Source organism: Apostichopus japonicus, chromosome 20 (genome assembly GCF_037975245.1).
Source record: "Apostichopus japonicus isolate 1M-3 chromosome 20, ASM3797524v1, whole genome shotgun sequence".
In the NCBI taxonomy this organism is placed as follows: Eukaryota; Metazoa; Echinodermata; class Holothuroidea; order Aspidochirotida; family Stichopodidae; genus Apostichopus; species Apostichopus japonicus.
In genome coordinates this window covers 12,566,203-12,593,939 of record NC_092580.1, presented here as the reverse complement: position 1 = coordinate 12,593,939, position 27,737 = coordinate 12,566,203, and the positions used below count along the sequence as shown (strand labels likewise).

The 27,737-nt window shown below is 36.8% G+C and overlaps 1 protein-coding gene across 3 annotated transcripts in view; it reads right to left on the bottom strand.

The window, feature by feature from the left end:
- Positions 1-876: 876 nt before the first annotated feature.
- Positions 877-27,737, bottom strand: part of LOC139961839 (uncharacterized) — a 55,235-nt gene continuing 28,374 nt past the window's right edge. The window contains exons 1-2 of one of the 3 annotated variants that reach the window (XM_071961410.1): positions 8,960-13,239; positions 877-7,420 (exon numbers count right to left, since the gene is read on the bottom strand). In XM_071961410.1, coding sequence (XP_071817511.1) covers positions 3,481-5,673 — 2,193 coding nt within the window. In that variant the 5' untranslated portion in view covers positions 5,674-7,420; positions 8,960-13,239 and the 3' untranslated portion in view covers positions 877-3,480. Of the gene's footprint in view, positions 7,421-8,959; positions 13,240-27,737 lie in introns of those variants that run through there. The other 2 variants (XM_071961409.1, XM_071961408.1) reach the window with 2 other exon arrangements.

Sequence of the window (27,737 nt, the reverse complement as noted above, 5' to 3'; positions counted from 1 at the left end):
GCTGGCCATTACGAAGGTGTAAAATTCCTCGCCTGTTGGCAAACGTTTAATATTATTTATGCAGTTTATTTCATAATGTTCATTTTACATTATTCTTTATACACACTTATACATTTTTATACTGTATTGTACAAGTGCAATGTCATATTGCAGGATATAGGTTTTCCCCCGAGTAAGGATAGGTTTTAATTAAGAGAGTAAAGAGACCCTTAAGCCATTTGAGTGCAAGAGCCATTTTATATTGTCATGTGTCATGACTGTGTAGAGTTTTGCAATAAAGGTCAGCCGTTGTTTCAACGCAAGAAAACTCTTGCCTCCTCATTGATAACTTATGAGTTCGAAGCGTAGGACCCTAAATCCGGTAATTTCATCCGCGGTTCGCTTCATATACATACATATACATACATATACATACATATATATATATATATATACATACATACATAAATACATATATATATACATACATACATATATATACATACATATATATATATATATATATATAATACATACATACATATATATATATATCACATAATATACTTAACTAAACTATCATCATACTGCTACTCGGAGTTTCACGGGTACGGCTCGCGCACCGATCATCAGGCAACAGTTGCCTGATGATCGGTGCGCGAGCCGTACCCGTGAAACTCCGAGTAGCAGTATGATGATAGTTTAGTTAAGTATATTATGTGATATTCTAGCTCTGCCTTGGCATAGAGCACTCTTTGTGAATATTGACCACCATTCTATGTGATACATATATATATATATATTTGGAGTTTCACGATACATTATGTTGTTGGACTTCGGTACTGCAAAATATTCGTGCAATAGATTAAACCCAATAAACAACGCACTAAGATGTCGACATATAACCTGTTGTTATATTTGCTTCTCAACTTGTATGATTATTAGGCCTATGAAAAGGAAGTTAAGGATTGAGAGTAAAGTAACTCACATACGCACACGCCAGTGTCGTCACCAAGTAATTTTAGTAACGTGAGGTACGTCAAATGATGTCAAGTCATGTGAAGTAAGCGAAAGTCAAATCACAACTGAACTCTCCTCAATTTTGATCACAAGTCATTTGATTTTCTTACATAGCAAGGTTACAACTTAAAGTCATTGTATATATAGTAAAACCTGTATACCAAACAACTCACAAACTGCTTAGGTTCCGAAAGTTATCTTTGCGAAGTGATGCGGGTCTGGTCTAAGACGTGCATTTGTGATTTCAAGCTGCAATGCTAAGAGGCAAGTAAATTTAAATTAACAGCAGTACTAAACTTGTGGATTGGTTAGCGACTGAACTTGATCTTAATACAGGCACTTCTCTCAATAAAGATGTGGAAAAACGACATATGATACAGTGAAATCATTATACGTAACATTGCAATACGAATGGTACCTAATCGACTGACCACAGCTATTAACGCTATAAAGTGTATCACCGTGGTAATCACTTGACCTAAAATGTTATGGTCAGTACAATAACAGTCAACCCATAAACAACCTGAACTCCATAAAATAAAAGTTTATGGGACAGGGTATGAAAACCCGCTCGCTATATCTGCCCTCGCAACTTAACGTTCACCAGAACATGAATGTTTCATGTTCAAATGTTTAATGTATCCATAAGAATACAATACAAGAAAGAGAACAGATCGCAGGCGAAAATTGCCAAATTGGAGAAAACAACCATGTTGGCTCGAAATGTATCACTTCTACACAATAGTTTGCAAAACTCATCTTCGTGGTAGTGTTATGGTTTTATAAAATGTTCCCAACTGCTGTCTCCTTAATATTCTTACCCCCCTCCTCCCCACCCCAGCCCTTGAGCGTATGTCTGTTAGGTACTTTGTCCCATCTTGAACGGACACTCTGTATTACGGGATTGAAAATTGGGAGGGGGGGGGTGTGGACCTTCGCTCCACCCCTCCTTTGATTATGACACTGCATATACACTAGAGCTTCCATTTATTACATAATGTCACATCGACAGTGGTTACATAAGAAGCATGTTAGCTATCTGACCCTTTCTTTAGTATGTTCATATCCTTTTATTTAGAACGGAAGCTTAAAAGTGCAAACTTTGCCCCAATAAGTCAACATTTTTCAGTAAATTGTAAAGATAACAAAATAATATATGATCTAAAGTCAGAAAAATGTTTGATTGCTCAGTTGCTTTAACTGAGAAATTGAACATTTTTCTGCAAAATGTTCAATTGTTCACTTCATTCCAACTGAGCAATTGAGCAATTTTCTGCAAAATATTCGATTGACAACTTATCGTATCTCGTCAATTCAACATTTTCCCGCAAAATATTAAATTTTTCACTTCACTCCAACTGAGCAATTGAGCAATTTTCTGCAAAATATTCGATTGACAACTTATCGTATCTCGTCAATTCAACATGTTTCTGCAAAATGTTCAATTGTTCACTTCATTCCAACTGAGCAATTGAACAATTTTCTCCAAATTGTGTAATTGACAACTTATCAAATCTCATCAATTTAACATTTTTCCGCAAAATATTAAATTGTTTACTTCATTCCAACTGAGCAATTTTCTGCAAAATATTCGATTGACAACTTATCGTATCTCGTCAATTCAACATGTTTCTGCAAAATGTTCAATTGTTCACTTCATTCCAACTGAGCAATTGAACAATTTTCTACAAATTGTGTAATTGACAACTTATCGTATCTCGTCAATTCAACATTTTTCCGCAAAATATTAAATTGTTCACTTCATTCCAACTGAGCAATTGAGCAATTTTCTGCAAAATATTCGATTGACAACTTATCGTATCTCGTCAATTCAACATGTTTCTGCAAAATGTTCAATTGTTCACTTCATTCCAACTGAGCAATTGAATAATTTTCTGCAAAATGTTTAATTGACAACTTATCAAATCTCGTCAATTCAACATTTTTCCGCAAAATATTAAATTGTTCACTTTATTCCAACTGAGCAATTTTCTCCAAAATATTGCTCACTTGGAACTAATATATATATCATATGTCATAAGAGGTTATTTTAAATGAAGGAACATTATAAAGAAAGAGTTGAAATCCAGAAATTATCTGCAATGATAATACCACATTGTATCACGAAGCCAATATTGCTTATACCCATGGAATAATACGCCAACCTTGTCTAGAAAATGTGTTAGGCTGTAGTAAAAGTATTTATTCATAACAAAGGAATATACTTATATTAACATAAATTAACCCCTATATAGGAAGAGTCTTTGTAATGGATATATTAAGACATGGAGATAAACTCCTTAGGGACTAGTTATTTGCCAATTATAAATGCAGCTGACAATAACTCTTAAGAAGTAGGATTGTAATATTTTCATATGTGTGTAAAAGCCACAGAAAAACAAAAACAGCAACGATAACAACCAATCTGTGTATCGTAACTCGCGATATCATTTTGTTTTAATATGTAATTTCTATGAATCGCTATACAGGTACTAGTCCGTATATATACATCTTCCCTGCAAAGGTGGCTATCATGAGCTTCTCCTCACCATCTACTATGGATGTGGTAATGCACCATGCGTTGTCATCAACTGACATTGTTGTTAGTAATTGCTGGCCATCTCGACTGTATTGTGTTAGCACAGTGTTCACCTGCCTATCATCATGCCATAACATGTAGATAAACCCTCCCATGCCTATGCACACACTGGCAGGTTTTAAGTCAGCTCCACTTAGATTTGGTTTGGTTAATTTATACACCACCGTACTCCCTGATGTCACCATGGTAACTGCATATAAGGTACGACCATTATTGTCACAGATCAGAAGATTACCATTGTGGACAGTGATAGCATCTAATTCCCTGATTTGATCAGGTAGTACTATGATGTGACTGTAATTCAGCTGATAATCAAATACATACACTTCTCTACTGTTAGTACCAACAATGATTTCATTCTTGGCGGGATTCGTGGTAACAGACCACACATTCCTACCCTTTGGCCACGTCTTAACCATATCACTGATGTTCTTCTTTTGGTAAGAAGAGTCAGAAATATTATAAATACCGATTTCATCTGGTATGCAAACTGTAATGACATTGAACCCCGGCAAATTACAACAGTAACGATATGCCTTCTGCCGAAATCTCTTATTCCTATTTGAAACATTCTGATTTAATATTTCTCCTTTTATGTTAGTGACAGTGATGTGTGATTCTTTTGCTGATACAAAACCAGTCATAACGATATTACCATGGCTACAACTTGTCATACCGCTGATCGAGTAACCTTTAGCTTTGATTCCCGCAACATCAACAACAGATTCTGCCCTTTCTGTAATAACAACTTCATCAGATATAACTTTTGTTATATCACTGATGACAAAATCAGATAAAGATTCTAACTCTGGATATTCTTGTTTCATTTCTTCGATCATAGGTTCACTGGCTGCTCTTATGTCGGGGACACACTGTGCGTCTGTCCAATCGTCATTACATGCAAGAATGGAAGAAGACGTTGCTGATAAGTTTTCGAACCGTTTAATAAGTTGCTTACATTTATTTAGTATTTCTTCACATTCGTTTTTGTTTTGACTTGCATGAAGATCTTTAGCTGTTGTCAAGGTCTTGAAATTACTATCTAACTTCCAGAGTTTTGTTAAGAATTGACCCTCAATTTCTTGACGATTTTCCTTAAATTCTTCCAATTCCTGGTCATATTTGACATCGGTACTTTTCATAATTTCTTCATGTTTCATGATCAATCGGTTAATTTCCTCTTCATGTTTAACAGTTATTTCGCGTTTTTCACATCCTCTTCTATTTTCTATGTCAGCAACTCCTTTTCCACATTCATCATTACATTCGGCAAGTTTTTCCTTTATTTTCTTTGCCTGTTCCTCGTGTTGAATTTTCAACAACTTTGTTTTTTTTGTAACATTTTCATTCAATTTTACTAACGCCATTTGAACCTTCTTGGGTAACGCGTATAGTTTAGTCTTGTGCTTGCTTAGTTCAGCGAGGTTCTGATTCAGTAATGTCCTTTCTTTCTGGGCTAGGTCAGTCACATCTATGAGATCGTGACCTTTGTGCTTACTGTGTGTGCAGACTAAACAAACCGGTTCATTTTGGCATGTACAACAGCACAATTTGGCTCGTTCTTTTATATGAGCATGGCACCTGGGATCTTCCGTCATTGCAGCTATTTTTTCCATGGTCAGGTTCTTAGCTGCCATATTTTCCAATTTCAGAGTGCTTGGTTGGTGATCAGTAAACATTTTATTACTGATATGAACCTTGTAACATTCGTCGCATAAAAAATCTCTACATTTAAAGCAGTAGGCGGAACATACCACATCCTTTGAACAGCTCACACACTGCTTCAAATCTTTCTTTTCCAATGATCTATGCAATTCTATGAACTCGAGCATACTCTTCATATGAAAATCAGTCTTAAAGCCGTCCAATCCATCCTCTGGTATACAACATCGCTGTTTACAAAGTGGACATTCAATTGTCCCATCATGGCTGGATTGAATAACTGTTCTCAAGCAATCGTTACAGTATCGATGAAGACATGGTAACTGTTTCGGCTTATTCAATTGATCCAAACAAACAGGGCACTTAAAAAAGTTTTCTGTCAGACCCTCCATGAAAGGGTTCCAGGTAGCCATGTTGATGAAGGTTGTTAATTCTCACTTGATTAAACTGTACTCAGTTACGTCACAATCTCTGAAGGAGCCCAGGAAAAGAAAAAGAAGGATTTAACAAATGATTATTTATCCCTCTATTTCATAAAATATGAATAGAAATACGAACATACATAACCCATTCAAAATGGTCTGGACACAGAAGTGCTAAAACATTTCAGGCCATTGTCTAAACGGTCCTTCATCTCCAAACTTTTGGAGAAGGTTGTGGATGCTCGACTTGAGCGACACTTACATACCAATGCCCTTCACGAACATTTTGGACTTCAGGATGTTGCATTGAAGTAGTTTGAGTTGATATCTGTCCAACCGATTTCAAACAGTTTGCATTAAGATCGAACTTTCGGAACCAGTACCTCTAGAGTTTGGCATTCCACAGGGGTCCGTGCTTTGGCTCAAGTTATTCACTATGTACACAATCGTACATAGCCACAACTTGAATTACCATTTCTATACGGATGACACAAAAATTTACCTTTTATTCAAGCCTGTTAATTCATATCTCTACTAGTAGATGTGTTTTGGAGAATATTGAATATTGCTTTGTTGCTATCAAATAGTAGATGACAAGCAATACACTTAAACTGAATGGTGACAAGATTGAAGTAATCATAACCTGAAACATGTTCCCGATGTATTGTTGGAGGTGGAAGGAGTTGCAATTAAATCCGTATCAGAAAGTCAAAACTTGAAGTTTATCTTGATACAGCTCTTAAAATGGATGCACATGCAAACCATATTATTAATCTCTCTGATCTCAGTTCTGGACCAAGCACTTAAATCACACTTCAATAGGTGCAATCGTTGTGGTTCTACATGAAGGGAGTAGCAGTAGTAACTGCAGTAGGTTAATATTCTGTTTTAATGTATAAAAGTTGTCACTCAATTAAATCAGGCTTAAAGTTTAAACCTGATTAAAGGGAGTGAAGACTTGCGCACAAAGGAACGAGATCTGATGCCGGTAATCTGACCTAGTTTCGAATGAGGTGAAACAGAAGTGTCAATAGACATCACCATTGATCCCAGAAAATACACACACAGCTTGCTACCGTCGGTAATTAGACACTAGTGTACAGTCAATACATGCAGTTACGGTCAATACCCACACACAGCGTACATAGCAGTGATGGGCATCTCAGGTCCAGATAAAGATAACAAGGTATCACGTTTCATTACTGTCTGCATTTTGTAGCAACAAGAAAAAAAACTTCACTTGCAAGCAACGGTAAGTTAACTTTTTCGGAGGGTGTCACACGGTTTGGGGCGAGTCTTCAATGCCTTAAGTTGACTGAGTCATTGTACCAACACACAACTGACTTACATAGCCCAGCTGTTAGTATTTAGAGCTCTTATACTCTATAAGATGCATTGACCTACATACCACATGATAAATTCATCAAAAATTTGATTTTATTGCTTTTATACTTTGATCTCTGCTGACCTCAAATAACCTGTGACCTCCACAAAAAACAACGTACGATTTTTAAGGTGAAGCCAAATACCAAGTTCATCGAAGATTTAGTTTTGGAGTCATTTTGTTTGTAAGGTATTCAGACTTTGACCTCTGCAGAAAAACCTTCGGTTCTGAAAGTCAACAAAGGGGATCCACATATTGAGTTATGAAATACATTCAAGTTTTTACTTTTGGAGTTTAACCATTTTAACAAGGTTTTCAATCTTTGACCTCTGTTGACCTCAAGTGATCATTAACCTTAATAATAATAATAATAAATGAGACTTATATAGCGCCAAATCCATTAACAAAAGTTACTGCTCAAAGCGCTTTACAAAGAAAGTAAATTAATTTACAAAAGAACAAGTGAAAAAATGGGTCTTAAGTAGACTTTTGAAAGTAGAAAGTTTATAGCATGTTCGAATGTGATCTGGTAACTTGTTCCAGAGACAAGACCCAGAGTATTGGAAGCTTCTGTAACCATAGTTCTTCAATCGTGGTTTTGGAACAGTTAAAAACAGTTTGTTGGAGGAACGAAGAGAAGTTGTGACAGGTACACAGGCCGTTCAAGATGATGAGCACAGAAGGTGAGAAGAAGTATTTTATACTGGATTCTGTAGCTGATAGGTAGCCAATGAAGTTCCTCCTGAAGTGGGGTGGTGCGGCACTTTCTTCCTTTCCTTTTCACAATACGGGCAGCGGTGTTTTGGATCTTTTGGAGTTTCTTGATGGTCGAATCAGGAAGGCCAAATAAAAGTGAATTAAGAAAATCAAGCTTTGATGTCACAAACGCATGGACCAGTATCTCGCAAGTCTTATTATCGAGGTAATTCCTCATCAAACTGATTTTCCTAAGTTGCCAATTTGCAGAACAACAGAGATTAGTAACGTGATTTTCAAGTGACATGGTCTGGTCAAAATATGCACCAAGGTTTCTAACAGCTGAGGAGATATTAATAGAGTCTTTACCAACAGTAAGTGGTGAAAAATTAGGTGTAACTTCAGAGAAACGTGATCGAAAAACAATAAACTCTGTTTTATCACAGTTTAGTTTCAACTGATTAGTTGTAAGCCAAGTGTTTACAGCACTTATACAGGTTTCCATTTTATGAAAAGCATTTGGCACATCATCCTTATCGAAAGCAAGAAGTAATTGAGTATCATCCGCATAATGATGGAAATGAACACCATGGTGCCGAATAATATCACTCAACTCCGCAAGATATAAAGAAAAAAGAACAGGTCCAAGTACAGAGCCCTGTGGAACACCAGTAACTAATGGACGAGGAGACGAGAGAACATCTTCAATTTTCACCTGTTGATAACGCTCAGTAATATAAGAATTGAACCAGGATAGAACAGTACCACCTAATCGATACTTTGACTGCAGTCTTTCTAACAAAATGGAATGATTAACTGTATCAAAAGCTGATGATAAGTCTAAAAGAACTAAAAGGACAAAGCAGTCTTCATCAAGCGTGGATGTAATAAAATTATGAACTGCATTGAGGGCAGTTTCCGTACTGTGACCAGACTTATGAGCTGACTGGTATGGTTCGAGAAGATTCTGCTGTGTAAGATAATCCATTAAGCGAGATAAAACTGTCTTTTCCAAAACCTTTGAAACGAAACTCAAGTTCGAAATAGGGCGATAATTTTTTAAACAGTTTCTATCTAAGCTGGTCTTTTTAAGTACAGGAGTCACATGAGCAACCTTAAAGGAATCAGGTACGGTTCCTGTTGACATAGAAGTATTGACAATATTCGTGATGAGAAGAATGAGTTCTGCTGAACAACCTTCACAAAAAACATGCACTCATATATGAGTGCATGTTATAAGGTGGATTCAAATACCAGGTATGACGTTAACCCAAGCTTTAATTTGCTATCGTGTTTACAAGGTTTTCAAAATGTGACCTCTGGTAATCGCAAATTAGACTGTACTATATACTTGCTTATACATCCACATGCAAAGAATACAGTTCATCCGAGTGCTTTTGAAGCTATTGTGTTTTAATGGTTTTAAGACTTTCACCCCCCTTGACCACAAATGACCTATGACCCCATCCATTGCATATCATCCACTGCATTCCAGTCTATTAAAACAAAGATGGCAACCAGATGCATTCAATAGTAACCCAACAATCACTTCCATCATGGAGAAGATGAGATCTGCAACTCCATGGATTGCCCTCTTGTTGTTTATTGTAAAGGTACTAACTACAACACATGTAAGGCTACGTGTATAATAGCTCACGCAATATTGCATCTTTCCATGATATTAGCATTTGTAATAAGATAAAGTAATGAAACAACGAAGGAAAAATGATTTGATTTTAATCCCTACAGCTTAGGTTACATATCCTAGCAATTAATATTCCAACAGCGAAATCAACATATTTACAAATATCCACAACACACAGAGACTTACTTACTGGCAGGTACAGTATTAAAATATCTGGTCACCAAAACTTTGCAACCAATTTAATTTGCATTAAATTGTTAACATGTACATTTTGGGTCCTACTTGTCTTTTCTACTTCACTTACTTTTTGAAGATCAGTTTGGTCAAGTTTCAATTTTTTTCAAGTTTTAAATTTATTATAAATCCAGTATAAAATACAGAATAGTACATATATACTTATAAATAAGTTTTAGTCAAAGAGTAATAAAGGTTAAAATGGTTTATACTAATAATAAATCTAAAGTTGATGAAAGAATTTAAGTCAAGTTTGAGGTACAACACCCAGAATAAACAATCCCATCAATTAAAGCCCTATCAATTAAAGGAGTTTATTACATACAGTTTGAAACTGTCCTATTTCTCAAATTTTAAATTGTTTATCAAGTAATGAGTGGCTAAGTAGTTTGGCACAGTAATGCAAGAAGGTGCTAAATCTTTCTGAACCTTAACTAATAACCAGAATGCAAAAATGCATAGTGGTTTCGGTGATGTAACATTCACCTATTTTCTGCATGAATCTGACGTAATGTTTAGTGAGGGTGTACAACATACTTGATATTAGTAGTACAGTCAGTGGCGGAGCTAGGGGTATTGGTCAAGAGGGGCGAGAATGGTCTGTAGGGGCGCTTCCAACACTATCTAAGCAGAGCGCCACTACGAGTTGGCGCGGAGCGTACCAAAATTTTTGAGTAACGCTTAATAGTCCCTAGATCGCCGGAAATGACCCTTTCCGTGCTAATTTGCAGCTAAACAAAGAATAAATAGATGTCAGCGCCCAAAAAATGTGACAAATATCAATAGGTTGATGAGAGCGCAATAAAAAAGTCAATTATCGCGACTAAGTAAAAAGTGGTAAAAAGCTGAAAAGGGCGCTATCAGTCCATTTGAGTCCGTCAGGAGGGGCATCCGCCCCATCTGACTGTATGGGCGCTCCGCCACTGAGTACAGTAAAAAGCAGTGCGATGTTACAAACAATAAATTCACAATGACACAGGCTGTCCTGAAATGACCATTGACCTCAACAACAAGCTTCTTGTACTTAATGTGATAGATACATCAACATAATAAATATGACATCAGTCCTTGTTGAAATATTGTGTAAAACATGGTTTCACAATCTGACCCCTGGTGAACTCAAATGACCATTGACCTTCTTGTACTCAATGTAGTACAATTACATACCAAATATGCGATCCGTCCAAGCTTCCATTACGATATTATGTTTAGGAAGATGTGTTAGTGTGGAGAGACAGGTAAGAGGGGAGTGAAGTAAATGTTTGGCATTTGCTCACTTCAAATGACCTTTGACCTCCACCAAAAGCAATAATAGGCTCCTTAAATTTCATATGGTACATCTACAAACCAAATATATACAATTTGACCTGTTGTCCCCAAATGTACTTTGACCTACACCAAAAACATTAGGCTTCCTGTACTCAATGTGGTACGTCTACGCACTAAATATGAGGTTTGCCCTAGCTTCCTTTTGTGAGCTATCGTGTTTACAAGGTTTTCACACTTTGACCCCTAGTGACCCCAAATGACATCTGACCTCCACAGAAAACAATAGGCTTCTTGTTCTCAATGTGGTACAACTACACACCAAACATGAAGTTGGTCCAACATTACCTTCTTGAGATATCTTGTTTGCAAGGTTTTCACAATTTGACCCCTAGTGACCCTAAATGACCTTTTAACCTCCACACAAAAACAATAGGCTTCCTGTACTCAATATGGTACTTCTACACACTAAACATGAGGCTTTCTTAAGCTTCCTTTCTTGAGATATCGTGTTTACAAGGTTTCCACAATTTGACCCCGAGTGACCTCCACAAAAACAATAGGCTCCTTGTACTCAATGTGGTACATCTACACACCAAACATGAAGTTGGTCCAACATTCCCTTCTTGAGATATTGTGTTTACAAGCTGGGCATCACAAACGCACACACAAACATACAAACACCCATATCAGACTTAAGTATATTTTCACAGAATTCATTATACAGATAAGATAGAAAATGAAATACAGTAGGAAGAACAATATTTACAATTACAATTGTCAGAAACATCTGCCTATACTAATATTCACAAACAATTAAAGACTATTGTTTTAATGAGTAATACCAACTACAACCTACATAATGGCATGTATTATCTAGTTAACATATTAGTCCTCAATGAGGCAATTTGCTATGTACGTGGTGAAGACAAAACATATTGACAAGTTTATGTGGACAACTTACCAAATTTATAAAGAGGATACAATGACACAATCACATATTTTGCTCTCGTTTCACATCTCAGACAAGAACACATTGAAACGGATTGAAAGTATCTTTTTTTCTTCAAATACCAAATCGATATAAATCAGAATATGTGCACACCAGTTTTCTTACCATTCTCAATAAATTTGAGAGAATTAATGTTAAATTAAATTGTTTTCATTATATATAGAGTCTTTAGGTCTATATTTGATCTGCTACACTTTTACTCTTCTGTTTTACATTGGATCTGATATGTAATTCCTGTTCTGATATTTTTTGTGCGTGTATCTGCTCTTGTTTCTTTGTTTGTTAATTCCTTCCTTTATTTACATGTGTCAAGAGAATTCTAACATACCTACTATACCCCCCCCCCCCTATTTTATTGGGGGAAAAACTATCATGATAGATCTAAGTAATGTCTGAGAAGTTAGTTCAGAGATCCCATTACAGTCACAAACTTTGTTTCCTTACAAGTAATAACAAAGCAACTTCAATATAATAGCCACAATCAAATGTTCACAGAACTATAACAGTTTCAGAAAATAGGTCTAGCATTATCTGTTGAGATGATCCCTGAATGTTACTGATATAGTACAAATAATAATTGTTTTGGTAACCCCTGAATGACATGATTCAGCTCAAAGGGTAATCCCCATGTCTATCGGTCACGTGATATCTTTGTCACTCAATATGTATGAACGTTTATATATAGCCTACTCGTACGTTTACTAGCCCAGAGCCGTATATCTGTACTAGCCTAATTGCATACGCTCTCTCTACTTCCTGGTAAGCAGTTACCTTATAATTACTGGAATAAAATAGTTAATCATGAATATGTATAAATCATTGCTTATAATAAAGGGATAATAATCACTTAGGAACATGATGCATTGTCTATCATTGTCCCAAGTGACTAAACAACCTTTATGTTTGGGTGATGCTTACGTCCATTTTCTCAAAACTTGTTCGCTTGGAACGTGACAAACACGACAACCTAACACAGTCATGACTTAACATAAGGATTCGGCTACAAAGAAATTTACGAATGAAATCGAAATGGATCGTTTCGTGCTCTAATCGAATCAATATTACACAAGAGGCATAATCTATGCACCCTACGATATTCTTCATCTATTACTTTGCCTCTATCAACTTATCAGGCAGTATGGTGATATATACAAACCTGAGAACGAAAGAGTAATGTCAGATATGTGATGTCGGAGGTCCTGTTACTGTTACAATTACAGTCAAAAACCTATTTTTTGGCACAGAAAGGGAAAGTTGTTTGGCAAATGCGCCCTCTAATCTCCGTAGTCTGATTCACTGATCTGTACACTAACCCCACAGACAGATCAGTGGTCTGATATCATATCACATCAAATGTATTGGGGGGGGGGGGTGCTCGTGCAGTTTCGCCCACTTAATACGTATTTGTGTAAAGTTACAACAAAAGTTGACACATTTGTACTTTTACCTCTGCTTTTTGGTTCCCCATCACGAGGCTTCTTACGTTCCAAAGTTATAAATTATGCAATTAGCAGTATAGGATTTGACAAGAACGTGCCCTTCTGATGTTGTGCCCCCCTCCACTTTTTGGAAGCTTCCTACCTCCTGAGGGAGGAATATCGGCGTTCCATGCACGTGGTAGCAATAAGCTTTTCACTCAAATTTGTTTGCATAATTTGTCTTTGTGTGAAATTGTTTACCAAGTAATTATGTTGACCTTAACCTTGAAGAATAATTGTCTGAGGTTCAGAAATACCGTGACGATGCCCATTTAATGACGTTCTAGGGAATCTAGGCCTAGATAATAACATGACAATGTTTGTTGTAAATTTTTAGGATGCCTATTATAATTTGTCTGTTTTATCAGAAAAACAGTATTCTTAATATACAAAAGCTTCTCTCACTAAGGGGGGGGGGGGGGGGAGGTACAATCATGCAATAATTGGCTCACGATTGTTTTTAGTACAGTTTTGCCTTATAAAATGTGAGTGACTCCGCATGAAGAAGTATGCAGTGCTTGTATTAAAGCACTTCTCTATAGCATGGCTCTTCACTTCCTTTGGGTGGTGGTGTGAAATTGTGGACCATTTTAGTGAATTTTGAAATCGTCCTGGGAGCCTCCTTTCTTGTTTGACGATAACTAGATGCAGAATGGTGCATTAATTTGTTTTTATGAACTTTGACGCAGTCAGTGTTGACTTCCATCGGTTGTGTACGCATCCTACTGCAAATACGAACGAACCATAGCTAGCAACTTTCGAAGGAACCACACCGTGCCGCTTCCGAGCTGATGTACTTGAGCTGGTACGTATCCCAACCCGCTCGTGTATGGTTGGCCATACGGGAAATAATTGCTGATTTATAATGTCCGTACGAATTAAAATTATTACCGGTATTAATTCTATTTAATACCGGCATTAATTCTCAGCCAATCACCATGCAGCTTCATATGCCGGTATTAAATATAATTAATACGGGCATTAAATATAATTAATACGGGCATTAAATATAATTAGTACGGGTATTAAATAGAATTAATACGGGCATTAAATAGAATTAATACGCCCATTAAATAGAATTAATACGCGCATTAAATAGAATTAATACGGGTATTAAATAGACCAATCACATCAGCGAATTTTGATACCATGCTCAGTCTGAGCTAGTGTTAATCCCCCAGCGTGACAGCAATGTAGTTTTAGCTAGCAAGCAAGGTACAACATACAACGCAATGTCACGCATGACAGACAAAGAACAATTTTTGCATGATTTTCGTCGAGAAGCGAACGATACTTGTAGGTTATTGACAAATGTTGACCCCCAATCCCAGTCCGATGTTTTACCAGTTCGCAATGCTTTGAACCGTCTTGTTGTTCTTATTTGAAGAGCAAAATAGTGCGGTGAACGTAAGTTGTAGGTTGGCGCGGCGATCAGATCAGATGAACAAGGGAGAATCCTACTGATGTGATTGGTCTTTAATACCCGTATTTATTCTATTTAATACCCGTATTAATTCTATTTAATACCCGTATTAATTCTATTTAATGCCCGCATTAATTCTATTTAATGCGCGTATTAATTCTATTAATGCCCGTATTAATTCTATTTAATGCCGGTATGAAATACGATTAATGGACCGCATAAATAAGCATCGCGATGCGCTCACTTGATTGGACGATTTATGTGGTACATAATTCGTATTTATGTGGTACATAATTCGGATATATGTCGGACATAATTCAGCAATTATGTCGGACATAATTCAGCAATTATTTCCCATGCGGCCTACCATACCCGTATTAATTATATTTAATACTGGCATATGAAGCTGCATAGTGATTGGCTGAGAATTAATGCCGGTATTAAATAGAATTAATACCGGTAATAATTTTAATTCGTACGGACATTAAATCAGCAATTATTTCCCGTATGGCCTACCATAAGCGTGAAAGCAATGTAGTTTTAGCTAGCTAGCAAGGTACAACATACAACGCAATGGCACGCATGACAGACAAAGAACAATTTTTGCATGATTTTCGTCGAGAAGCGAGCGATACTTGTAGTTTATTGACAAATGTTGACCCTCAATCCCAGTCCGATGTTTTATCAGTTCGCAATGCTTTGAACCGTCTTGTTATTCTTCGAAGAACGTAAGTTGTAGGTTGGCGCGGCGATCAGATCAGATGAACAAGTGAAAATCCTGCTGATGTGATTGGTCTATTTAATGCCCGTATTAATTATATTTAATGCGTGTATTAATTCTATTTAATACCCGTATTAATTCTATTAATGCCCGTATTAATTATATTTAATGCCCGTAGTAATTGTATTTAATGCCCGTATTAATTCTATTAATGCCCGTATTAATTCTATTTAATGCGCGTATTAATTCTATTTAATACCCGTATTAATTCTATTTAATACGCGTATTAATTCTATTTAATGCCCGTATTAATTCTATTTACGTGGTAGAAAAATTCGTTGATGTGATTGGTCTATTTAATACCCGTATTAATTCTATATAATGCCCGTATAAATTATATTTAATGCCCTTATTAATTCTATTTAATACCCGTATTAATTATATTTAATGCCCGTATTAATTATATTTAATGCCCGTATTAATTATATTTAATACCGGTATATGAAGCTGCATGGTGATTGGCTGAGAATTAATGCCGGTATTAAATAGAATTAATACCGGTAATAATTTTAATTCGTACGGACATTAAATCAGCAATTATTTCCCGTATGGCCTACCATACTCGTGTCCCCTCATTTTGCCGAATTATCAATGAGGGCAGAAGAAGAATGGTTTGTTCGCTTTATTCCGCAGCAAACATTTTCGCGAACTGCATAGGCTGTACATCCTCAACAAGATGATAGCAGATGGGCTTCAGAAGAAAGCTAACCTATGCATGACTAGGTGTTTCCATTACATGACCGTCACTGATTTCCACCCTTATAAACATGTTTAGCAAAGTGACTGGGTAACTACTGCTTTCTCAGAACAACCTCCTCATTTTTCTGATATTTCTAAAAACCTGTTGTAGTGACATTCAGTCTCCTTATCATGTTTCACATTAGCACAAACGTATAAACCTATGGAAAGAACTATCATCATTGTGCACGCCATTTCCCCGACAGACTACTTCATTTCGAAAACGGCACTATAGTGTTATGAAATAGTGATACCATCTCTTTGATGTTACCGAAACACTCCATCGAGACACCTTACGGGCCTCTTATGTATTTATCTAGGTCATGGATTCAGTTTTCCCACGAGAAGTTTTTAACTATCTTATTGAATCTTGGTACAGGGCCTTTTCCCAAAATAGATTCCATTATATCTGTGGAACATTCGAGAAGGTTCTCTCACGTGGTATGGAAGTTTCCATAGAAAAGGGGATGGACTTCCAAACTCCCAACCAATCAGGGCAGATCAGTGCCAGTGCACTTATTTTTATATCGTTAGGTTAATACAGGATGGTCAGGTCATTGGCTGCCTACTGATTGTGCGCAGAGGGATTTTTATGGAAGTAAGGTTTAAAAGAAAAAGGAGGTCAGAAATTTATGACTCCGTCAGCGCTCCGTGATCAGTTCGTTGCTTCGTCACCATTTCATCACTCTTTCTAATTGTTTAATTGACGGAGTCAAGTCAAGTCAAATCATTGTAATTTAGTTTTATTTGTAAAGAGAATCGACAGAGAAGAAATTATACCGAATCATCAAATCAAATCCTATCTCGTCAAATTGTTTTTTTGTGTGAAGTCATTGTTTTCTTCCGTTCGAGACATCTCCTGAAGAAGCATAAATACGGCATCAAGATATCCCAGTACCTTTCTATCGCGAGTCCCGATATAGTTTTACTATCGGAGGAGCCGGGCTCGACACAATATTACATGGTGGAGATCGGTTGCTTTCTTCAGGAACAAAACGGTAACGGAACTTTTCACAACTTTCGTTCGTTACGATCAATAACGAACAGGTGATTTTTTTTTTGGCCCGAAGACCTAACGAGGAACACAACGTATGTTCACGACCTTGCCTAACATACACACCCTACGAGGGAAGTCAGCCTATACTAGCCTAAGTCTGTACACCGGATGCAGGAACCACACTAACGTTGATCGTACACTAACGTTAATCAACCCAGCATGCAGTTCGCGTTTGAACATTCGCGCAACTAGTACTTAGAATACTACAGCTCTAAACATCAGAACTGAACATTTTCGCGATCTAAGCCTAGACTCTACCCGATGTCAACGGCGAACGAATCTGCAGCATACGAGATGTAGGCCCACCTGCTACTACCCACCTGCTACTGCTACTACCTGCCGCTACTAGGCTACTACTACTACTGCTAACCGAGGGACTTCAATCATCGTTTGCAGTTCCAGTACCAGTTCTTAGTTAAACTTAAGGGTGAGTGAAATCATGCCAATTTGTATCCCAACCCCTATTTGAGATCAGAGTGTAACGATAAGTTATTTTAATCGTGTCCATGTATTGCATATTTGTTATTTGTATTTAATAACGGTCGATAGTGTGTTCAATTAAGTATAGGCTCATGTTGTATACTCATAACTAGCCTAATTGTATTCGGCATAATGTCCGTCAGTAAACAGGAAACTTCGACCTCTGTTATGCAGAAACATAGGCCCACTGATTTTTTGCCATCACGATTTCAGGGCGATGTAATTGATGCAGATTTAGCCGAAGCTCATTATTTGGGATTTGAAGATTATTTAGAGGTGCAAAAATTGCCGTCCCAAACCACCCCTGAGGCTGTAGCGGAAGAATTTAATGAAATATGTCGCATATTTAAGCGAACACTTAAAGGCCAAGCCAGACTCTGGATTGAAAACAAAAATTTTTCAACTATTGCTGATCTTCGAAAGCAATTCCTTGCTCGTTTCAGTCCAGGCACTTCTTCCTACGCTAAATCACAGGCATTTCACGCATTAAGCTATACGCCAGGTGATACAGCTCAAGCTCATTTGGCCAAAATTTCAAAAGCTGCAGCACATTTAAGTTATGGCGATGATCAAATTAAAGATAAATTCATCTCGACCCTGCCTTTGCAATGCCGCTCAGCAGTGTTAATGTCTGCATCACCAAAAGCAACAATTGCAGACTTGGTCATGAAAGTACAATGTTATTTTGACTTAAAAATCCAAAGTCAACCCACAGCTTCTTCCGAACTATTTATGGCAATGCACGACAAAGCGTCTTCTGTTCAGACTCCTACTATTTCTGCATCTTCTGAGATACACGAGTTGTGTACCAAAATTCAGGAATTAGAGACCAAGTTTGATCAGTCACGTAGGTCAGAATCGCAAGACAATCCTAAAGATATGAGGCAAAGATATAGTTCTCGTGATTCTCGTGGTCCTAGGACAGGTCGGAATGATAACAGGAGAAGGTTACCATATTTTAATCCTTCAATCACATGTCATTACTGTCATAATCGAGGTCATTTTGCAAAATATTGCCAAATTCGCCTTAGCCATGAAATAGAGGCTAATGTAAACAAAGTACCAACACAGAATTTTCAGTAGGGAGCACTTATGATTGCACTCATCATACAGTGACTCCAGACAAAGTACCAAGTAAAGGAAGATCGAAACGTAAAGCAAATAATATTTGGAAGAATAGTAATATTCCTAGTTCTAAATATACAGGGAACGACCGTAATGTGGATATTCAACTGGACACACGTAATTTTGTAAGAGGTACTTTACATGATGGTAAAGGAATTTCACTGTTGTTTGATAGTGGAGCGACACGCTCTATCATTTCTTCTTCTACAGTGCAAAATTCAAAGTATTTATCCTCTATACAACCAGTCTCAGTTGATGTAGTAAACCTAAAGTTGGGTAATGGTCAGTTTATTCATGCGTATAGCACGATAACATTTCAGGTCAAAATTCAAGGTCATGAATTTCAGCTTTCTGCTTTAATTGCTGCAAACCTGACAGGTATTGACTTAATATTAGGTAGTCAAACTCTGAAGGAATTGAATGGTTCTTTGGACTTTACCACAAACTGTTTTAGAATTAAACAAGCCAAAGTTTTCCTTAGGCCAGTGCAGAGATTTGTTATTTACCCAGGTCAGCAAAGATACATTACTGTACAGGGACGTCTTCCATTATATGCACGAAATGCAGATGTGGTTATTAAACCGTTTCCTCTAATATCTCGTATGTGTCCTTCACGAATGTTAGTGAAAATGCATAAAGGTAGAACAAAGATTCTACTAAGGAACATGGGTAACCAGAAATTTTGTCTGCATCCTTCTCGCACAGTAGCTCATTTAGATTTAGCAGATATCATTACGGTCACAGAAGACATACCTACTGATTCTCTAGATTTTCTCAATGTCATGAGAGACATCGAAAAACCGTCTCTTTTTCGAACCAATTCAGACTCCAAAGAGAATCGTGATGAAATTACACGATATAATTTACATCGTTATCCACATTTGACAGCCGATGATCCCCTGGTTTCCAAATCCGAACAGGAAATCATGAGAGAAAACATTAATTTGGAACAAAGTATTCTGAATGCTTCAGAAACAGAAAGCATTTATGAATTTCTAGACTCACATAGAGATGCATTTTCTCTTTATGGTGAATTATCTCACTGTCCAAATTATGAGGCTGATATTACTCTTACTAATGCTGAGCCATTTTACATACGTCCCTATAGACTTTCAGATGAGGACAAAGTCATTGTCGCCAGTGAGCTTGACAAATTAGTGCGATTAGGAATCTTAGCAGTAGGACATCAGTCTTATACCTCACCGGTTTTCCTAATTCCAAAGAAGGGAACAAAAGACAAAAGGGTTGTCACAGATTTTCGCTACTTGAACAGTAGAATAAAACGTCTCAATCACCCATTTCCATTACTGAACGAGACTATCCGTACCATAGGGTACTCTGGAGCCAAAATTTTGGGTGTTCTTGACTTGAAGTCTGCATTCTTCTGTCTGCCACTTAGTGTTCATGCACAACAATATACAGGTATTGCTTCATTTCATGGAGGAAAGCATTATTATTATAAACGCTTACCACAGGGATTGAATTTATCTCCAGCGATCTTTCAGTCGCAAATTAATGATATTTTGGCAACGATCCCAAATTCAAATCAGTTCTGTATTGCTCATCATGACGATATTATTGTGTACAGTGCAGACAAACGATCTCACAAACAACACCTACAGGCAATTTTTAAGGTTTTAATGGACAACGGATTGAAAATCTCTCCGAAAAAGTGTAGCATTTTTCAAAATTCAGTCCGATATATGGGACATTTGCTCTCAATAACCCCAGAAGGCGAGGCTTGTATCCAACCTTTGCATGACAGATGTGCAGCAATCAGGAACACACCGAAACCACACAATGTTAAGTCAGTAAGACGATTTGTAGGTGCAGTTAATTATGTGGCTTCATTTTTCCCAAATATTCAAGCACTATTGAGACCATTACATCAGTTGAGTCGTAAGAGAAAGGTATTTAAATGGACAGAGGAACATCAGTGTGCATTTCAAAGTATTAAAGAGTTGTTGTGTAATCCACCTATATTGCATATGCCACAGAAATATGGTCGTTTTGTATTATATAGTGACACATCACGAGTAGCAACAGGATCATACCTAACACAAAGAGTTAATGGCAAAGAGAATATTATTGCATATTACTCTAAGATATTACCACCAGCATGTCATAGGTATAGTGTAACTGAATTAGAAATGATGGGTCTATTTATTAATGTGACAGCATTCAAACATTTATTGCAAAATGTAGAATTTGAGGCATATGTTGATCACTCAGCCATTGTTGAATTGTTTAAGTCAAAACAAGAACCAGCAACTTCACGCTTACGTAAGCTTCTGTTCAAATTGTCAGAATATACATTTCAGGTTGGTTATAAGAAAGGCTCAGAATTGGTTTTGGCAGATTATTTGTCTAGAGCACCACAGGAATTTCACTCTGAAATAGATCAGGTTGCTCAAGAGTTCAATGCTTATGAGGATTTTTCAACTCCACCTAAGGAGACATTTAATCCAATCATGACAAGGTCAATGGCAAGGTCAATGGGAGTCAAGGTTCCAGATTTATTTCCGAATAAAGTCACTAAGGAGTCTAAGCAGGATTCCCCAGCCAAAGAATCAACAAATAGAGTTGAAAGGACATCCGTTCCTAAGGCAACACATGATCATGCTACACAGAGACCACAATCTGAGTCACAAAAGAGGACTACACCAGTAATTTCTACTGATAAGAGAGATACATATAGTCAAAGGCCTACTATTACTATGCCGAGTGAAAATAGACATACATATAGTCCTGATGTATTAGTTGTGCCAAATTTTACAAGTGTTTCTCAACCTTCAGAGCCAAGATTAGTGGATCAGAGTAGACATAGAGTGCAAGAGGTAGTCAGAGAACCACCACCAGAAATATTTGCTCAGCCAAAGCCAGTCATAACAAACATTGATCATTTGGTTACAGGGCACATTCCAAAACAAAAGGAATTGAATAAAGTCATGAAGGCAATTCAAGGAAAGTTGATCAAAAACTATGATCTGCCATTTGATGTGAAAGAGTTGCAAATTCAACAACAAACTTGTCCTTTCTATAAACCAATTTATGATTTTCTTGCACACGACATTATTCCAAGTAATGTTAAGCATGCTAGAACTGTTCGTTCTCAAGCAGAGGATTATTTGTTATGTAATAGTTTGTTATTCAGGATATTTTTGCATGAGACTAATGATGCTAAGATGACTCTTCAGTTAGTCGTACCTGAGACTATGGTAGAACAAATAATATCTCGATATCATGATGACTTGTTAAGTAATCATCAGGGTGTAATGCGTACATATTTGACCATTAGACAGCATTTCTATCTGCGCAATATGTTTCAACGCATCAGTAATTATATTCAGGCATGTCTCCGTTGTCAAGAATTCCGTAAGAAACCGGACAAATTGAGACAATATCATGCTCGCATTCCTGATTCTTATCGTCCTTTTGACAGACTTAGTCTGGATTTCAAGACTATGCCCACAACGGCTACAGGATTTAAACATTTGATGGTTGTTTGTGATGAGATCACTAGATTTGTTGTATGTGTTTCTCTTAAGACTCTTGATGCTGAGACAATATGTGAAGCATTATTGCAGAGGGTAGTCACAACCTTTGGTCCACCGTCTTGTATCATAAGTGATGCGGCAGCGTCTCTTACAGGAAAATTAGTGGAGCTCTTAAGTAAAGCTTTAGGCATTGAACAAAAGTTCATCAGTGTAAGCAATCATGGAAGCTTACAGGTTGAAAGACACATTCAGACTCTTTCAAATTTCCTCAAAGTGAACTTAAATCAGTTTGGTACGGATTGGGTACGATTTGTCCCAACATCAGCCTATGCATATAACACATTTTCCTCTCCTCAGTTAGGTAGCTATAGCCCATTTGAACTTGCATTTGGACGTAAGCCACCAAATCTTACAAATTTATCGTTCAATCCAATGGCAGGATTATCACAATCTCATGGAGAATATGCTGCATTGTTAAAGAAACGATTTGATCATTTGTCAAGGGTAATGTTGGTCTTACAAAAGAAGCAACAAGATGCTCAAAATGTTAAGATAAGTGCAAAACTAGACAAAGGTGCAATTTATTCAACGGGTCAATTAGTGTATCTATATAAGCCAACGTCTTCCTCCTTGACTGCGAACTCTCGCAAAATTGCTGCAGAATGGTGTGGACCACTAGTGATCCATCAAGTTTTGGATAGGACTCATTATTTGTTGGCCACTCTCAAAGGAGAAATTCTTAGTGATGTATTCAATTATAACAGGCTTAAACCATGTTTTGTAAGAGCATCTTTTGAGACTAAGAATATCACCAACATTCAGAAATTGCGAAAGGTCTTGAAAACAAAGGGTTCATCAAGTGAAAAGGTTGCTCGAATGAGAAATGTTTTGAGTAGTAACACTTCGAATGCAGAAAATGTTAATGTCATGCAAGATGCACATATTGAGTTTCATGATGAGTTTGGTAACATTTTGCCAGGGGTAACTTCAGATCATGTCATGTGTCTTATGAGCACTAAGCCAATGAATGTTGCATCCTTTTTAGAGAATAGAGCACATAATGAAGGATTAGCAATTCCATATCCTTCCATGAAAGATAGCATATTAAGGCAAAAGAAAGTTTTTGCAAATGCTCCACAAGGAGACATGAAAGTCCAACGTGCTCGATACAAATTGGGTGAATTACAGGTTCTGGTCACCTATCAGACACCATGTTTTCCAACAGGCTTTAAGAGTCATGATTTTTGGTGGAATGTAGGAAAATATTCCAACACAGGGGAAATAATGAATTTTCTCCATGAAAAGGGATTGAACATTACAGGCAGTCCAGGCAGGATGTTGCAAACATTATATGGTTAATATGTATAACTGCATATTGCTTTAAGTTCAGATGAACAGGTGTTTTACCCACAATTGTATGAATGGAATGCATCATGGCAATTACCTGCATACCTATTAAGTGGAAGTCATTGTACTGTATGGTGTAACAATATAAGCTTTATTGTTAAAACCACCACCAAGTGACCTAGTTTCATCTTTTATAACAAATGTGTAATGAGTATACCTTTTTTCTCCTTATGAATTCGTTCAAACATTTACCCGGCAATTAGAACATATCCGGAATATTAGCAACATGGGTTTTCATATATTGAGAAATATTTTAGGGATATTTACATTGCATCATTTATGTTATATATTGAAGGCTATTTAGAGACAGCATTGGTGATTTGCAACTTTTGCTTACAGCAACAGTTATCGAAGCAAATGAGAGTATAGATCTTTTGAGGAAGTTATGTATATATTTTCTTTTCCTCAAATATTCATGAAAAAGTAAATTTCATCATGAAGTTTAAAAGACAAGATGTTAAGTATTATGTTAATTTGAAGAAAGATTTGTTGATGTCATAGTCTATGGGGTCTCTTTTATGGTATCGAATATCTAGTACTTTGGTACTTTACTAGAATTATTTCGGAGTGCATACCTAGGGTCACTATGCTATCGAGTCACATTTTGTTGATATTCTTGAAGTGAATGTATATGATTCACAAGGTTTCAAAGCAGTTTTGAAACTATGCCTTCATTAAAGAGGAGGTTTTTTTAAGTGAGTTTGTAATATTTTAAGGTTCTTTTTCTAATGTACGAATTTTATGGAACGCTAAGGTGTTCTATTCAGTTAAGGGATAACTAAGTCTAGTATTCTCTGATCTCTCCCCAAATCACGGCATGATTTCACTTTTGATATAAATGTATTATTGATGTATGAAATGCATAAATGTATTTTGTAAGAGGATACTGCATATTTTGCTGTGTCATGTAACTTTAAGATATCTTAAAGATATTTTTTTTTTTATAGATTACATCATATGATGTCATCAATATTAAAGAGGTACACAATATTTCATGGAGATAGTGTCAATGTATATACCATATGATCATTTTAATATTTGTAACCTAGGTGTTAACCTTTGAGATATATGAAGACCATTTATTGAAGTAAATGAATATTAGTGAATGTGCTTACAGTACTCTACCTTCTTGAGGTAATGATAAGTTAAAGCAGTATGATGTTAAAATTTTGGAGTATCCAAAAATTTTAAAAGATTGAGGGGGATGTTATGAAATAGTGATACCATCTCTTTGATGTTACCGAAACACTCCATCGAGACACCTTACGGGCCTCTTATGTATTTATCTAGGTCATGGATTCAGTTTTCCCACGAGAAGTTTTTAACTATCTTATTGAATCTTGGTACAGGGCCTTTTCCCAAAATAGATTCCATTATGTCTGTGGAACATTCGAGAAGGTTCTCTCACGTGGTATGGAAGTTTCCATAGAAAAGGGGATGGACTTCCAAACTCCCAACCAATCAGGGCAGATCAGTGCCAGTGCACTTATTTTTATATCGTTAGGTTAATACAGGATGGTCAGGTCATTGGCTGCCTACTGATTGTGCGCAGAGGGATTTTTATGGAAGTAAGGTTTAAAAGAAAAAGGAGGTCAGAAATTTATGACTCCGTCAGCGCTCCGTGATCAGTTCGTCGCTTCGTCATTGCTTCGTCACCATTTCATCACTCTTTCTAATTGTTTAATTGACGGAGTCAAGTCAAGTCAAATCATTGTAATTTAGTTTTATTTGTAAAGAGAATCGACAGAGAAGAAATTATACCGAATCATCAAATCAAATCCTATCTCGTCAAATTGTTTTTTTGTGTGAAGTCATTGTTTTCTTCCGTTCGAGACATCTCCTGAAGAAGCATAAATACGGCATCAAGATATCCCAGTACCTTTCTATCGCGAGTCCCGATATAGTTTTACTATCGGAGGAGCCGGGCTCGACACAATATTACAATAGGGTACTCTAATCGTGATATGGTTGAGGAAGAATAACGTCATGTGCAGATGGTTACATAAACGTACATGTATTCCATCTGTTAACTCCAGAGCCGTGTATATAAATAAACGGCGTTGATTGTAAACCTATATATGTGATCTGACCTAGTAGTAAATCCTACAAGATAATGGCTACTCCTCTGGACGACTTACACGTTGGCTAATCATGCCACCTTTATTTCTCCAAATCAGGCTTTTTTCGTTTTTACAAAATGGGTGTCCGGAGATTTCGTCATTATATAAACCATCCTAGGCAAATACTCACCAGTAAATAAATTTGCTACGCTGGTCCTTGACCTTAAGACAAAAAGTGGACTAATTAGGTTATATCAGTTTCTACGGTAATATTTGCACCAGTCTTCCTTATTTTCACATCTGTGCTTCAAATTATGCTCTTTCCCCCTCAAGTCAGAAAATAAGAGATGGTAACTGCTAATATGCTAAAACAAGCATTACATTAGGTCATTTAGTTCTTTTTTTCCGACAATGGTTGACCTTCCCAGCGAATTTGTACTACGAATCTACTTGCGGTACGGTACCTATAAATCGCATCTTGCTCACAGCTATATCATACCCCCCCCACCCCCACCCACCCACTCTAAATGCAGCATTGACTGACTTACTAAATCCTCAAAGCAATGTAGCCTCCCAAGTTGGCCATTCTTGGCACCATCAATTTTGCGTATTACGACCTTTTTTTCCCCATTTTTTTTTGTTGCTTATGAGAGCCTGAAGTTTTCGTCATTTGTAAACAAACCCTTTTCTTATAGCAGTGAACAATTTCCGTACGCTGCTCCTGGATGACTAAAGTGGTCTAAAAATGCTCAAGTGAACATTTTTTCACCATATTATGTACTAATTCATTCATGCTCTCCAACATCCAAGCCGTACAAAAGAAAAAAGATACTGATTTTGGCACTTTTTCTGAGATGTGAGAACACTCTGGCGGATTGATTTGGACTTTAATACTAGGAGTAAGCCACCTCATAAAACTTCATGCATCGATTTATTAAACTCGATGACTTCATGCTGCTTACAAGTGTTAGTCTACTCTTTGTCTTCATTTCACATTGGAAAGTCAAAACAAACGATCTCAACATATATGTACAAGTTTGACAAAGGAAATTGAATCCCGAGAGCTGAATTTTCAGTTTCTTGAGTCACGTTTTTTGTTGTTGTATAGGTTATGTATGTATTATCTAGTTTAGCGAAATGCTTTATCACTATCATGATTCGTGACTAGTACTAGTAGTATGGTATGTATGCGTGTACTAGTAGTGCTACTAACCAATCCTAGGTCTACTACTACAGTAATAGGCCTACCACGTTCGTAGCAAAGGCAATGTTAGAATTTAACAACTTTAGGCTTTGGCTAGACTCAGCTTGTTAAATACTATTCCAACAAGGCACTAAATTGATGTGACACCTCTGCTAAGAACTTGAATGAAATTAATCTTTATTAAGATTGGGCAAAGGCGGTTACTTGATGTTTGTCAACAAATTGGCAACGACAGGTACCGTAAATCAGCACAAATGCCAAGTAAGTTGGTTAACTAGCCTAGCTAGGCCTATAGCTTAGTATTAATACTTAATACGTTAGGTCAAGGTCAGCTATATCGATTTTTAGCCTACCCAATTGTAGGCGGGCATAGAACAGCTGATTTATTACACGCAGTGTTTGACAAAACCATGTAGTTCGGCTTGATTGCAGAATACCCTACAACACAAAGCTCCATGCTGTAGCTGGCTACACCGCCGCATAAACTAGGTAAACAAATTATTGTTCAGAAATTTCCCTTTCACACTACGGAAAAATCAAAATAAGAATGATAATCTGATTACCTTGT